The sequence below is a fragment of the Schistocerca gregaria genome, chromosome 10, assembly GCF_023897955.1.
Source record: "Schistocerca gregaria isolate iqSchGreg1 chromosome 10, iqSchGreg1.2, whole genome shotgun sequence".
NCBI lineage: Eukaryota > Metazoa > Arthropoda > Insecta > Orthoptera > Acrididae > Schistocerca > Schistocerca gregaria.
Genome location: NC_064929.1, coordinates 214,147,574 through 214,163,722, shown reverse-complemented (window position 1 = coordinate 214,163,722; position 16,149 = coordinate 214,147,574). Strand labels below are relative to the sequence as shown.

Here is a 16,149-nt window from a genome sequence, read left to right as displayed (position 1 = left end):
TAGCAGGTTTTGAAATGTGGTGCTATCTATAGAAGTTTGCTGTAGATTGGTTCGGTACATCGAGTGGACTGCTAATATAAATTAATTCAACCCCGCTCTCCCTTCCGTCAAATCGCTATTAGCGTCTAGTCATGTGGTGCTACAGAAGAATGCTGAAGATTAGATGGGTAGATAACATAACTAATGAGAATGTATTGGTTCAAATGGTTCTGAGCACTATGGGACTTAACATCTGTGGTCATCAGTCCCCTAGAACTTAGAACTACTTAAACCTAACTAACCTAAGGACATCACACACATCCATGCCCAAGGCAGGATTCGAACCTGCGACCGTAGCAGTCGCGCAGTTCCGGACAGCGCGCCTAGAACCGCTAGACCACCACGGCTGGCCAATGAGAAGGTATTGAATATAATTGGGGAGAAGAGGAGCTTGTGGCACAACTTGACTAGAAGAAGGTATCAAGGGCTCACAAATTTAGCACTGGGGGGGGGGGGGGGGGGGGGGTGGGGGGCGCCAGCGTGGAGGGTAAAAATCGTAGAGGGAGTCCAAGAGATGAATACACTAAGCAGATTCAGAAGGATGTAGGTTGCAGTAAGTACTGGGAGATGAAGAAGCTTGTACAGGATAGAGTAGCATGGAGAGCTGCATCAAACCAGTCTCTGGACTGAAGACCACAACCACAACAACATCGAGTAACAGTTTCACTAAAAGATGGGATTTGCTGGTAGGGCACGTTCTGAGACGTCAAGGGATCACCGATTTAGTGCTGGAGAGAAGTGTTGGGTTAAAAATTGTAACTGATGAGTGTTTTCATATACACGAAGTGCCTTGACGTAAGGTATCGGTACTGCGTTTTTTCTTCCGGTTTTCGTAATTTTTTTATTGCAGAGTTTTTTAAGCAGACCTGATTGCTTAAAAATAGATAAGTCGCTACATTTTGCACATGATCCAACATCTGGGCAAGTGAAATTACAAGTCGCATCGCGTAAAGCAAGTAAAACGGTGGAAAATTATTTTTGTAATCGTACTGCAATAAGCCTGGATAACGTGGCTTTGCGTTTCTCACAGTACAACGTACCAGTGTGAGTACCTGGCCTTACGCAGGTGTGTACTTACTCCAGTCTCCTATTATACATCTGCTCCCACCTTCACCCCCCCCCCCCCCACCTCTGTGTTCATCTGCTCCTCTCCCCTTTCTCTCTCCTCCTGCCCCCTCTCACTGCCATTATCTTCGTCCCCTCTCTCTGTCCATCTCTTCCTCCCCTCCTCCTCCTCCCATCCTCCTCCTCCTCCTCCTCCTCCTACTACTACTACTACTACTACCACTACCCCTGTCACTATCTCCACCTTCTCCCTCTCTGCCTGTTCATCTCCTCATCCTCATTGTCACACTCAACCGAATATGAGGCTGGTAGTTCTTACCCTACAGTATCTCTTTCCATATTGTAACTAATATGTCTACCAAATTTGATTGAAATCGTCCCAAGGACTTAAGATGGACCTTTTTACCTGTGGCTTTACCCACATGCCTAAATGTTTAACATAGTCCACGCGTATTAATACACTTTTTCACCTGTATGCCTAGAGAATTTTGTCCTGCAGCTTCGTTTATACGCAGCTCAATGTTTGTGACGTCATACCCTCTGAAGTACGTGCCGTAAAACGATATGATTTTGTAGGTACAACGTAACTAACAGGGACTTGTAAATACGTACAAATTTGATTAACAGTATTTAAAAAATATAAGAGAGTTTCTTTCCGAACAATAATACAATGATGATGATCGCTGGAATCTAAATATCTTTACTGGATAACTGAAAATCTATTGTAGGATAAAAGATTTTAAACTGTTAACTTGTTGTTAGAGGAGGGTGTTGCTGTCTAGTACGAAGCAGTAAACTCCCAGTTCTTTAAAAATTCAAATCCCAATACATAAAACAGCTTCAAATATCTGATTAATTTGCGAATGAATTACATGTGTCAAGTATTTGATGTTAAGTGTGTAAAGGGGAAGGAGTTTGGAAAAGCTTTGAAATTAAAGTTTGTTGGAAATCGTTAAGTGTTCTTATTACGAAACACTGTAGTCTGGACAATTTGCGCTTCATTTTCAGGGAAAGCTAGCTTTTCAGGCATCTGAATGTTTATGACGTCATATCTCCTGGACTAGTGTAGTACAGTGGCATCATGATCCACGGATATAAAGTGGTATATGTAGATTCTGCAAATTGTGTTGTAAGGAAATAATGGACTGAAACGTCAATCGTGATACTGAAGTATTACTGCGGAAGTGAAAAAAGAAGCAAGCCATAAATTGTTTTCCTTTCATCTATATGTGACGAGTACCAGCGGGAAAAACTTTCATAAAGGTTTGAAATTAAAGTTTGCCGGACGTCGCTAAAGGCTTCTCTCCTCAGGTACTGGATGAATAAGAGTGCCGGTATTTGCGCGCCTGCGTCACACCGCCTCCGATCAAACACAGCGTATCTATCTGTTTTTTATTGTGTTAAACTTTTCACATACGAGTATTCCTCTTAAGTAACCCGTTTACATGGGGCTTCCAAAACCTGATATCGTAAACTGATTTCCCAATACCGCTTTTGGTTGGTCATGTAAAAACTTCAGAATCGATTTTTGGAAATCCGCTTCTAATTTGCCAGTTTTCCGATTCCGCAATCTATTTTCGCTCCCATGTAAACGCAACCGCTTTTGAAGCGTGCTTGGTTTGACACGTTACGTCTTGTTTTTAGAATATCGGGGTAATATGGAATTAGTGCGCAGTGAAGGAGAAGCAGATATATTAGACTGAGCATGAAGCTGTCTACCTGTAATATGTAAGTGAAGACAAATGACGGTTGTGTTCGATGAATCAGAAACTGTATCATTCGTTTGCTATCCGCTCCATGCTTGACAGAACTATTGTCGGTTGTTCAAGAATTTTTTTTACAAAACTTACAATTTTAAGCACTTGTTAGAAACGTAATTATTTAATGCTTTAATTGTGCGGCATTACAAGGAACTTGGAGATATGGTATGACCTTGAATCAGAAGGCAGAACTCCCAGTACGAGTGACATGGTCCTAAATTATTCTCTCCTTATTCCCTAAGCCACCCTGACCAAAGTTTCTATTAATTCTTCTTTCATTCCGCGTTAAAAGTAAGCGTTCTACAAGGATGTTGTCGAAGATGTTTGACATCCACTTGCTAAGATTCTAAAATTAATTCTATCCCTTACTACAGTCCAACGAGAATCTAAAAGAGGGAGATTAGCTTTAACGTATCGTCGATGTAATTACTGACGGGGTACAAGCTCGCTTCTGAAAGGATAAGGAGATCGGCTATTTGTTTTTCAAAGGAAACATCCCGGGATTCGCCTTAATCGGTGTAAGGAAACCACAGGTCACTTCAGTCTGGATGGCCGGATGTGGATTTCAATCGTCAGCTGTCCCAAATGCGAGTTCACTGCCTTCACACTAAGCCACGCGGGAGTAAAAATACCTCTCCATCGACGTTCCTAAAAAGTGCAAAACGTTTTGTTGTACTATATAGTATTCCTATTGCTCTTTGAGCATGACACCCTCAACAGGGATTATGCTTATGCAAAATATGATATTAAATATTTTAGTCGTCTTCTATGTGCTTGTAAGTGCTTATATATAGTCTTCCATTTATTGTTAATCACAATTTTTTTAAGAAATTTGCCGTAGATGAGTAGGAAAATATCTCCATACGGTAACTTCAACTCTGGCTTCCCTATATTAGCGTCGTTTTCAGTTGTCAGTGTTCTCTCGTACATGATAATCGCTCAACATTATTGTTACGAAGTTCGAAGGTCTTCGTTATCAGTATCGCGTCATTCTTGCGTAGTCTTACAATCCGAGGTTTCGGGCCTCTTCGCGAAAATTTGCTGCAAACAGATAAGTTCCGTAAGAATGATGCAGCACGAATACTGAAGAACTTTTTAACATAATTGACAACGCCCGCGAACAAATTTTTAAGTCTATTCTTTAACTGCTATTATGTTGCTGTAGCACATATAACATTGCCCATTTCTAAAGGCAAAATATTAGTTTTTCTCCTTCAGAATTCTATTGTAGTATTGCAAGATTTAGGGATATCGTTATGTGCAAAGTGCCTGTTGTCAGGGATACTTCCAACCGATAGAATTCCTATTACCAAGTTCCACTCTGTTTTTCAGGCTCGTGATTTATTGGACTTGCTCCCAATAACTGTAGTTTCGCATTTCTTAACCCGCAGTCACGTGCACTTCCTATAAATCGCTTCCCGCTCCCAAAATGGTTTAAGAACGTCGTTTAACGGCATTCGAAACGTGATGGAGGAGCGCGTGTCGCATGATAGCAGATGCGAGCGCCTCCCGCGGCAAGGCTATGAACTACAGTGCGCTGCGCTATGGCGAATGCCTGACAGTCGAGAGTCGCAGCTCGAGGGGCGAGCAAGTGTTGGTGTTGTTACGATCAGCGTTCTGGCCGAGCAGCTGGAATGGGAACGGGTCGGAGAGAATTATCGACCAGCTGCGTGGGATGGTGATACGCCAACGCGCAGAATGTGAGTTCCATTGGGCGTGTACGCCTTATGTTGAATTGGAGACTTAGCTGTGACAAAGCTTAGTTTTTATGTGTGGGAGTGGCAGAGCTTTCACTCTGTCGATTGTGTTTCCCAGCACGATCCTACCTTAGCATGTACCGCGTATGGCTGTCGCTTCGAAAGTGTGTCCCCCATTCCTTTCCTCCAAAGAACTTTTCCTACAGGCACGTCGATATACTTTGCGAGTATTATAGTGTCAACATAAGTTTCAGCTATGTAGTTGGTCTCTCTTATAATTTTGCGTTGGTGTCAGACTTATACAACAAAATGATTTGTTTATCGATAAACATTTAGTTTATGGTTCGACAACAATTTTTTCATTTGATGATCGTAGTTGATGCTGTGAATCTATTAATTAAAAGCTGTCAGTCTAGTCCGCATAACATTTTCGTGTTTCAGGCAGTTAGTTACACGAAAGAAATACGTTGTTCAGAGAGAGAGAGAATAGGTATAGCCTACATGTAATGGAAGCAGTAATTGTACGGTCCCTGCGATATACACTAGTAAAAAAGGGCACAACTGGAAAATGAATACACGTTTTCAAAACCAGTTTCATGTCGCAGCGCTGTATCTTTCATCCCCGTCTTTGCCTTGCTAAGTGCAGTTCCTGTCCGCCCACGATGCAGTGCCCACCTAAAAGCCGCTAATTTTAGCATACAATTGTGAGAGCGCCTCTACCTTGTCTGCGTTAATTTGCATTCATTAAGTAGACGTTCCCGTTGTCTCATAGGCGCGAAGCTATTCACTTCATATATTATAGGTGGCATATTGAAAGGGCGAGATGTCAATCAGAACGTGCAAAAATTATACTGCATAACTTTTTGAGTATAATATATGGCACCACTGTAATAATGGCCACAATAATAGGTTGAGGTCTCACTCCAGTCATTGTTGTTAGAGGCATTAGCATTCATTAGAATCCTGACGCTTCAGAGCGCGATTTGCTGTAGAAAGTTTTTGTGCGAAAATATATTAATTTTTAATGTGTTTGCATTGTACATAATCCTAGGCCTTCTGATAGTGTAGATATATATGATGTTTCTAGTAATAGGTTCATATACATAGTCAGTTGTATAGTACTTTCTCTCACTTATTGTATAAATGAATGTTTAAATGTAGGTGTATTTCTAGAGGTGTTAAATTATCGAGAGTTGTGCCCATTTATAAGAAGGGAGAGAACAATTGCCATTCTAGTTATCGCCCAGTATCTCGGATGCCAGTTTTTTCTAAGGTTTTAGAATTTATTATCTACTACCAGTTATGTGATTATTTGGAACATAACAAGATTCTATCTGCTGCACAATTTGGCTTTAGGAAGGGCAAATCTACTGTTCTTGATATTGACTCTGATAAAAAAAGGTGCTTAGTGCTTATGAGGAGACCTTTGCTCAGGCTACTTTTTGTGACCTTAGCAAAGCCTTCAACTGTGTAGAGCATTTTAGTTCATGTCTCAACAAATTAGTTCTTTATGGAATCATTAACAACAATGTAGATAACATATTTGAATCATTTCTTAATAACCGTAAATAAATTGTGTGTATTGGGAGCGAGAGATCGCCAATAGCTGACGTTAAGTGCGGTGTGCCACAAGGTTCAGTTTTGGGACCTTTGTTATTCATTCCAATGATGAATGATTTTCCTTTTTATATAAATACTCAACCCATCCTCTATGCTGATGATGCTACTTTTTTCAATATTGATTCAGACTTTGATGCCCTTCAAACTTTGATCAGACATACTATTGCAAACAACAATCTAGTTCCGAGCTAATGGATTTTTGCTCAGTGAGAGTAAATCTCAGCAAACAGTGTTTAGTTTAAGAGATTTGCCGGTGGAAGACTGCCTCGGTAGTGTTATGTTTTCAGGTAATGTCACTGATAGTATATTGTCTTGGGAGCCACTCATTAAGTATGTTAGTGCAAGGTTGTCTAGAGTGGTGTACTTGTTAAGAAATTTAAAAAATCATGTATCTTTGGTTTATCTAAGAACAGCCTATTTTGCTTTTTTTCACAGTTTCATATCCCATGGACTTTTATTTTGGGGTAATAGTACACAGATTCAGGATATTTTGGTACTACAAAAGAACGTTATTAGGATTATTACGAACTCAGAAAATTGTGCCCACTGCAGGCCATTGTTTATTCACCTAAAAATATTAACTGTAATAAACGTTTACATTTAGACTGTTCTCTCATACACAAAAGATAACTTGACAGAATACTAGCTTAAGCAGGATCTACACTCCCACTGCACTAGAAATAATAGGCATATTGACATATCCAACTGTAGATTATCGAAAACATTGAAGAGCTATGAAGTTATTGGTATGAAAATGAAAATGTTCAACAAACTGCCTGTAGAATGGGTAGAAGCTACACTCGCCGTATTTAAGCACAGATTGTACAGTTGGTTATTGATTAATCCTTTTTTACTCAATTAATGAACTTTATTAATGTGAAAATTTGATGTCGTATAAGTAGTTGTTGGAGTGTGTCCCATAATGTCTCTAATGCTGTTAATGTAAGATGCTTTATTCATGTTTTTGTAATTCTGATGTTGTCTGTACCTGTAATCAATTGAATGACCATAAAATTTATTTATTTTAGCCAAGGTAAACCTTGGCTATACCACCGATGTTAACTTGCCCCTTCAGTAACTGTTTGATTCATAGACTTTATATACCGCCAAAAAAAGTTTATTTGCGAAGATTTCACAAACTCTTGTATAAATTACTTGCTTCACACAATGGTTTTAAGAAGATTGTTATTCTGGCCGTATCCCCTTAAAATGTAGTTTGTTTATTTATTATTCCCACAAGACAACTTCCAAACTACATGAGGCATCATCCTCAATTACATACATGTATGATATCACTGTTGAAATATGAACCACACTGTTCAGTATGCAACTGTATAATTTTACTTTATTTAAGCAAACAGGTGTGATAGATAGGCTAAATTTAGTTATACTTTACAAGGTGGTTGTATGCACTCACTCAAGAAGAAGAACAATGATAGAAGCTGTTTGTTTGTAGTGAACCAGCATTACTTGCCTCACTAAGTGCAGAATTTGAAGTCAGATAGTGAGTCTGAATATGTTACCCATAAGGATGTAGTAGACATAGAAACAAAACTCAGCAAGTCAAAAACTGAAAACTGTTATGGTCTTTCCAACATTATTGTAAAAGTGATAGAAATAAGTGATCCCCTGTTTGAGGAAAATGCCTTTCCTGACTGTTAAAAAATGACTGGAATGAAACCTGTGCTGAAAAAGGGAGATCGGGTATCACCAGAAAATTATAGAACCAACATTATGGTTCCAATATTATCCAAAATATTACAGTGATAATGGAAAAAAACTAAACGCTTATTTTAAAAACAGCTCTCTTAAATCAATACCAGGATGGAAAAAAAATACACTATGACCTGTTAATGCAGTGGTGCAAATTTGAGCAGACTGTATCACTGTTGGATAGAGAACCCACTTCAATCTGCAGGGTCATATTGTATAGAATTATTACCAGTAGCTTGGGAAAATCAATGCAGTTCGACCCTATGATCTATACTTGCATAGATTACACAGTAGGTTAGATGTACTGTCAGAATTAAAGTTGTGATGGTGTTGGAGGGTGTAACAGGTTGTGTGTCTGTAAGAGCATTCCCCACAAAAAACTAGGTGGTGGGATCGAATCTCAGTCCAGCACACAGGTTTAATTTATTAGGAAGTTTAAAAACATATTCCACTACAAAGTAATAGAATTATCCTGAAACTAACAGATTTATTTGGATAAACTTACATAAAGGCTAACCTTGCTCTGGAGTTATGCTTGATAGATAACAGGTGGCCATTCCTTCTCCTCTCAATGAAATCAAGTGTAAATAAATGCCAGTTTTATGAACTTCACACCTATTAACTTACAGCCAGTAGATTATCTAATGGTTTCTGTCCTTCCTATTGTGCGGCAGGCTTGCAAGCAGGGCTGCCACCGCGGGGGATGCCTGAGGAGCTGACGACATCCCCAGCCGACACCGCGACCTCCGACCTCAACTCGAACCACACGACCGAGCCCGTTGGCACTGCTGGAGCCACAGGCACATCCAATGGGAGCTTCGCAGCCAGCAATGCGTCCTCCCAGGACCTGGACTTCATTCAAGACAACTCAGACTACCAATGGTTCCTGGACTATGGGTACGTCATGTCTACTCTATAGCCTGCTGCATAGGATGAGTTACAGTGCCTGTAGCATGGTGACATTAACATGGTGGAGATTAAAGCTAAGAATTCGTGAACAATATTAAAACACCAGCAAAACAAAGAACCTCTACAGCTACAAGGGGATTCTTCGCAGGGATTTTCGTGTTATTAGTGTCTCCAGAGACTAGAAAATGACATAAAGTTGTCTTAGTCATTTCATGCACTCGAGGGGTAAGTAGGCCCCTAATAGTTATAACTGGTCTTCCATATTTTGGATGTTGGCAAGTGTGGGGAAGAGATTTTTGTAATGACATTTCGTAGCTCTGTCAGCTCACAAGCACCTAATCTAGATTCGGACCACACAGCAGTTTTGTCTGTCACCATAACATTCTATATTGGTAGTACTATTATTATTTTAAGTGCCAATGGTAATATCACTAGTCAGAATGAGCAGCAGTATTTTTACCTTCACTAAACACTCCAATTATGCAATACAGATCTAGTAAACATTGTAATGTACGACAATGTCAAGAGGAAGTAAACTAAACAAAATAAAAATATTGAAGATGCCATCTATGCAACATATGGCATCACACACAAGAAATTTTTCTTTGGCTTGCATTTGTCTCTAGACCAGTTTGTGCTACTGATCTGACTCTTACATGGGGGTGCCTGGGAATTCGAATATTGTTACACACTGAATGTCAACAGTACAACTGTTGCCTAGTTAAAGTAGCTAATGACAGACTGATATTACAATAAATCTACAAAAAATTTTAAAAAGTTGTTTGCATCTTCTATAATCTGTTCATTTTCATTGTACTCTCTATTTATTGAGATCTCTGACTTCTGCAGCACACAAATTTCCTAACCTTATCTTGTATGTATAAAATTGTGAAGTGTCCTGTAATGTTCCCAACAAAGGAAGACTGTTTCAAGGATGTGTCCTGCTATGGCACACTTTTCAAAATTATTAAGCCAAAAAGTAGTCCTGTATTCCTTGCACTGCAACTTGAAGGGTCTGCCAGTCTGACCGATGCAGTTTGCATCACAACTATTACCATACACTGAATTTGTAGATACCAGCTTTATGGCATTTATCAAAATCCTGTTTTAAATTTATTTTATTTTACCAGCTTCATGAATGATGTTGAAACACATTTTAGGAATGCAAGCTAAGGGTATGGAGTACAAGTTTTTTAACATATATACTTTTATCATTTTTTAAAGAGTTGCAGAGTAATCATGATGAACACTTGCTCCTTCAAAACATGTCAGTTCTAGTGCTTCTGCATTGGGAAAGGTGGTTGACCCTACAATGACCTCACATACACATTTAATAAAATCAAGTTATAATGATTGTTTGTCAATAATGAGTACAGATTATGTTGCTGTGATTTGTGACTCATTTGTCAATGTGTCTTGGCACTCTCCGTATCATCGAGATTCTTCTCAGTGAGAGCTACATCTCTCTCTCTCTCTCTCTCTCTCTCTCTCTCTCTCTCTCTCTCTCTCTCTCTCTCTCTCTCTCTCTCTCTCTCTCCCCCTCCCTCTCCCCTCCATCCCTCTCTCCCCCCCCCCCACTCTGTACCTCCCTCCCTCCCTCCTTTTCCTTTCCCCCAACACTGAATTAAGCATGCTTTGATACCTCTGGTTTTGTTATGTATCTCTTTTTCTCTCCAATGTGACGAATTAGTTATCTGATCTACCCAAATAATTTTCAGCATTCTTGTTTACCACCACATTTCAAAGCTCCTATTCTGCTGTTGTATAGAGTGCTTAATAGCTCCAGAAAAGGCTTTAGAACACTTCATACATATTTAAGTGTTAACAACTTTATACATTTTGGGAACCCTTTTGTATGAGTGCATGTCTACGTTTTACATCCCTTGCTGTCCAAAGTAAAATTTCTCCTCTACTTCGCCCGCATCTCGTGGTCGTGCTGAAGCGTTCTCGCTTCCCACGCCCGGGTTCCCGGGTTCGATTCCCAGCGGAGTCAGGGATTTTCTCTGCCTCGTGATGGCTGGGTGTTGTGTGATGTCCTTAGGTTAGTTAGGTTTAAGAAGTTCTAAGTTCTAGGGGACTGATGACCATAGATGTTAAGTCCCATAGTGCTCAGAGCCATCTCCTCTATTTCAAATATGTTAATTTGTAATTTATTTCCCTCATCATTACCTTACTTAATTCAAAAACACTCGGGTACCTTTGTTTTTACTTTCGTTGATCGTCATCTTAGAACCTCGTTCTGAGACATTATCCATTCCATTCAACAGTACTTTGACATCTATGATAGAATGGTATGTATATGCACACAGTTTCATAGGCCCAATTTTTCTAGCAACTTGTCTCCTTTTGTGCCGCTGATTTTGTATTGAATTATAAGTGGTTACAGTGTGCTGTACTCTGTGTACTGCCAGTACACCAAGTGGGGACATTTCTCCCTTACGAAATTTCTCATTGGTATGCAGTTATTTTAAGAACAACAGTAACTTTCATAAGTAAAGTATTGGGTTGGTGCACTAAGTTCGTAGCATTCATCATTATGTTTAATAAACACAACAGACAAACAGAACAGTGACTTCAGTCAAGAACAACACACTCTCTTTCACTGTTTTTAACAGGGAACTTCAATTCAACTACTGTAGCAATCATGTGGTTTTGAGGGGAAGAACTTGTCAAGCCATATTCGAACACATTTTTATCCAGAAAGGAAGTTACTCGAAGGTTGTTGCATAGAGCGAGGAAGAGTGAACATCTGAGGGTGCGAGATCAGGTGAATATAGTGTGTGGAGAATGACTTCCAAACCCAACTACTGTATAGTGGTTTTTCCTGAGTCTAGCAAAATGTGGGCAGTTATTGTAGGGTAGCATCACGTCACGCAATGTTTCTGGTCATTGTTCTTGGATTGCGTCTGCAAGATATTATGTTAGCATAAAGACACAATTTCTCATTAGCAGTAATGATACAGGATAGGAATGGTCGGTGCTATTCTCAAGCCAATTGATGATGAGCTGACAGAGATGCATCTACGTCAACCTGCTGATTTTGTGCTATTTTGACTGAGAGGCATATGCCCATTTTCGAACCTTCTCCATTGTGTGCAAATGTTGCGCAATAGTGGAATCGTTGAAGTTTGTCACATTTGCCATTTCTCGAGTTCACTGATGTGGATCATAGCGGATTAATGCGTTTAAACTGTCTTCGTCAAACCCCAAAGATCTTCCAGAATGTGGATAGTCACTAATATCAAAATGATCCTCCTTAAAGTGAGGAAACCATTTTCTTGCCATGCTTTGTCCAGTGGCAATATGTCCATATACAGCGTAAATGTTTCTGGCTGCTGCCACTGCTGTCACTCTTCTACTAAACTCGAACAGAAGAATAGACAGAAATGTTCATCTTTCTCCACTTGTACTTCATTTTGTAATGTCCACAGCTCCACTCACTATCTCCAAATGACAATATGTAAACTCAGATAGCAACAGTGAACTATAAATAAAAAATAAACCCACCAACCTCATACTGCAGGGAGGAACAATTTACATTATCCGTAACTCAGACTTGGTGTGGCACAGATATGAGGGAGGTATTTGGCCATAAAAATCTTTGTCTGGCTTGCCTGTGAAGTTATACTCTTCATCTGTGAGTCTACAGTCCATTGCAGAGTTCTGCCAGATTTCCCTGGATACCACCTATGTACCATATCCATTTAGTATACCTCTGTATCACCAACCCGGCCCACACTGTCTTGCAGTCTTTACTGTTTTCTGATGGGTGGCTATGTTCGTGTGGTATAAGGTTTATTTGTTACAGTAGGTTATTCATCTCCCTCATTTTTGGGAATGGCCTGTTATTCTTTGGAGTGCTTTCCTCTCTGTGTGTTGGTATCACTTACTGTTAGTGGCCAAAGTTTCTGAGACGTACGTGAGCACTAGTCTGTGTGTTGCAGATGATTTATTTTACATACAAGATAAGAGTCCTGCAGTGAGTAGTTTTATTGTTAGTGGCCAAAGTTTCTGAGACGTACGTGAGCACTAGTCTGTGTGTTGCAGATGATTTATTTTACATACAAGATAAGAGTCCTGCAGTGAGTAGTTTTATTAGTGCAAAATAATCTTTCTCGCCTGCAAATATACTCCGTTCATCATAAGAATAAACCTGATGTAAACAAAGACAAATGAGATGATTGGTCAAAAGCTGTAGCACCTGGTGGTGTTACGCTCTGGGAAGTAGGTCCTACTTACGTATTAGATATATTATTACTAAGTTACGTTAAATGAAACTTTAAGATATTCAAATGTATTAACAGCCATCAGCGTATTTCGTAATCCTGATTTAGCTGTGTACTTTTTATTTAAAAAATCGTGTAGTCACAGCCTCTGCACTGTTCTCCACTGATTGTCGTGCTGTCAATACACACTATGAAAATGGCTGAGGCTGCTTACTGTTCCATAGTGACCGCGCGTGTGGAACACGGTTAAGAAGTGCCGGGAAATAGGTTGTTCTTAGTGTTTGTTATAAATTTACCGAGATGATCGACCTTGAAGTTTTTGAGTGACTATTACAAACAGTTGAACAATAAGGTTACAAGATCTGTGTAGTTGTATCGGTAACATACTAGGTTGTTACTCGGCAGTACATGGGTTGCTGATTCAAAGTGTCGCCAACCATCCCCATCCCCTTCGTTCAATTTCAAATACAGTAGAGCGTCGATTATCCGAAGTAATTGGGGGACATGGGTGTTTGGAAAACTGGTTTGTTTGGATAATCGAACTGTATATGTTTATTTGCCAAAAAGAAGTACTGTACAGTAAATTTATTCATAAAAACAGGCATCTCTTTTAGTATTACAAAGTAACACACAAAGGAAACTTCAGTAGGAATATATAGTAATAATCTCATACTTGTCCCTCATAGAAAGGACAACACGTTTACGTTTAAGCATTTTGTATCATCAAGTTCACTTCTTCACGCAGCAGCACACAAGTGGTCGTAACAGAGAACAGAAGGTGACTGTTTGCACCGTGAGAAGCTCTTCTTGGAGGCGCGCAATCCTTCAAACTGTGCGGAGCGGCATGCCTCAACTCTAAGCTGGCGCAGCTGTTGCTGTGAACAGCTTTGATATTGCCGCTACTTCTACTGCCAGTGCCGAGCCGGCAGAAATGTGCTGATTGTTGAAACACAGTGACTGATGGCTTGGCCGGTCAGCAGCGCGTTGTGAAGGCCCCATTAGAAGCAATGCTCCGCCAGCGGTGGCCCAGTGCGGCGACTACTGTGGGAAACTTGGTTTGGGAGTGAGGAGGGTGATGGACGGTAGGGTGTGAGAGTAACAGGTGTGAGCGAGTACACAGTTTGGTTAAGTGGTCGTTCGGTTGACCGATGTTCGGATAATCGACGCTCTACTGTACCTACATCTCGTAATCTTAAAATTCATCGTTATTTTTGTGAATAATGCACATCTTGTTTCTAATTAAATATTGCATGTGAAATTCCTGTTTTCATTTCAAATATAAATTCGTAATTATCGATATTTTATGAAAGACTGTTAATAAATGTTGCTTAAATTAAGAAAATGTAACAGTTTAATTTTTAAGGCAAAAATTAAAAACCAAATAATTTTTACTTGGACTATGTCCATGGTTTTACACCACAGTTCTAGATAATTGTCATAGGAAGATGGAAAACAATTTTAACATCAAGCACACAATACAGATGTTTGTTTTTTAAATTTGCCACTATAACATTACAGTGTAAACCCAACAGAACTGATCTGGAGCCAAGTTAGGGATCTGGCCCAATAAATAAAAACACAGTTCAGCTGCCAGACGTACTGGAATGAATGCACACATCATTTTTGCATGTCACTGCCAAACGCTGGCAGGATACAGAACAGCACATCATGAAGGAAGAGGAGAAAATGCAAAACCTGGTTGGCTTTGTAGATTCTGTTGTTGACTGACTCATTATCAACGCAGCAGGTGACTGTTTCAGAAGTGAAACGTATTTCTCGGATTCTGGTAAGGAAGGAACTAAGAGGTTACCTGGCTACTGACTGTAATTAATATGTTCATTGGCTTCAGTATTCAGCAGTATGGCGAAATCCCTGCATTACACTTTTGCATCACAGATAGTTCGCTCAGAAAAATTATCCTGTGTTTAAAGTAGGAATTTTCATCACATGTTTGTAATTAGAATACTATGTAAGGTGAGAATGAGAGTATTTAATACTTTCCGCCTGGTCACATAAGAAGCTTGTGGTAGTACTGGAGTTTTGCCGAATATTATTTCATTCTTTTTAAAATTTAAATGACATTCAAAGCTATATTATTTCTTTACTTGTCTCTTTTTACATCTGAACTACAACTGCTCACATCATTGCAGGTTTAGTTGGACCGCTGGCTGGATGGTGCTGTCGAAGTTTAATCTGCCAGTAAAGCTGTTGCCCCGTATTATCGCTCAGCCTCTATGTGCATGTGACACAATGTAAAACTTATCCTAACGATTACACTTGTCTATATTGGTCACACCTTGGCTTCCGCTTCATGTGAAACGAAATGAGATTCAAGCAAACGCAGAAGGATACGTGGTATAAAGTTTATATCAGGTTTATCCTTATGATGAGCAGGCTATAATTGTTGTTTACTTTCCATGAGGTACTGTAGGTCATGGTCGTTGTTGTCGTTGTTGTCGTTGTTGTCGTTGTTGTTGTTGTTGTTGTTGTTGTTGGGGTTCTTAGTCAAAAGACTGGTCTTGATGGGGCTCTCCATACTACTCTATCGTGCACCAGCCTCTTTGTCTATGAGTAACTATTGCAATATAAATTCCATTTGAACGTGTTCTCTGTATTAAAGCCCAGGTCTCCCACAATAATTTTACCCCCCCCCCCCCCCCAACCCCCACCCCTTTCCCCACTCCCTTCAAGTACCAAAATTACTATTACTTGATGGTTCTGGATGTCTACCATCAGCTGATCAATTTGTCCAGTGGTACCATAAATTTATAACAATATTGTGAAAAGGGTTGTGTTTGCGTGCCTGCAATTTTGTGTGTGACAGTCTTTGTTGTGCCTATCTGCAACTCAGAATCTCTGCTATATGGTGAGTAGCAACTTTCCTTTTCACAATATTGTTATATTCCATCCTGGATTTTCCATTGTTTGATTTGTGTCATTGGTTTGTATTTCCTCCAATTCAGTTTAGTACCTTTCCACTAGTTGTTCAATCTAGCCCTGTAACTTTCAACATTCTTCTGTAGTACTTCATTTCAGATACCACATTTCCCTTCCGTGCCAAGCTTCATTCCAAATAGTTTCAGAAAAAGTGTTCCCAACATATAAATTTATATTAAAGGT

The 16,149-nt window shown here is 39.6% G+C and overlaps 1 protein-coding gene across 10 annotated transcripts in view; it reads left to right on the top strand.

Annotated features, from left to right (window-relative positions):
* The window catches only part of LOC126293690 (uncharacterized), a 667,805-nt gene that overhangs the window by 548,501 nt on the left and 103,155 nt on the right, over nt 1-16,149 (top strand). For 8 of the 10 annotated variants that reach the window (XM_049986991.1, XM_049986986.1, XM_049986989.1 and 5 more), the window contains one exon: nt 8,569-8,791. In XM_049986991.1, the coding sequence (XP_049842948.1) occupies nt 8,569-8,791 (223 nt within the window). Of the gene's footprint in view, nt 1-4,396; nt 4,565-8,568; nt 8,792-16,149 lie in introns of those variants that run through there. The other 2 variants (XM_049986985.1, XM_049986990.1) reach the window with 2 other exon arrangements.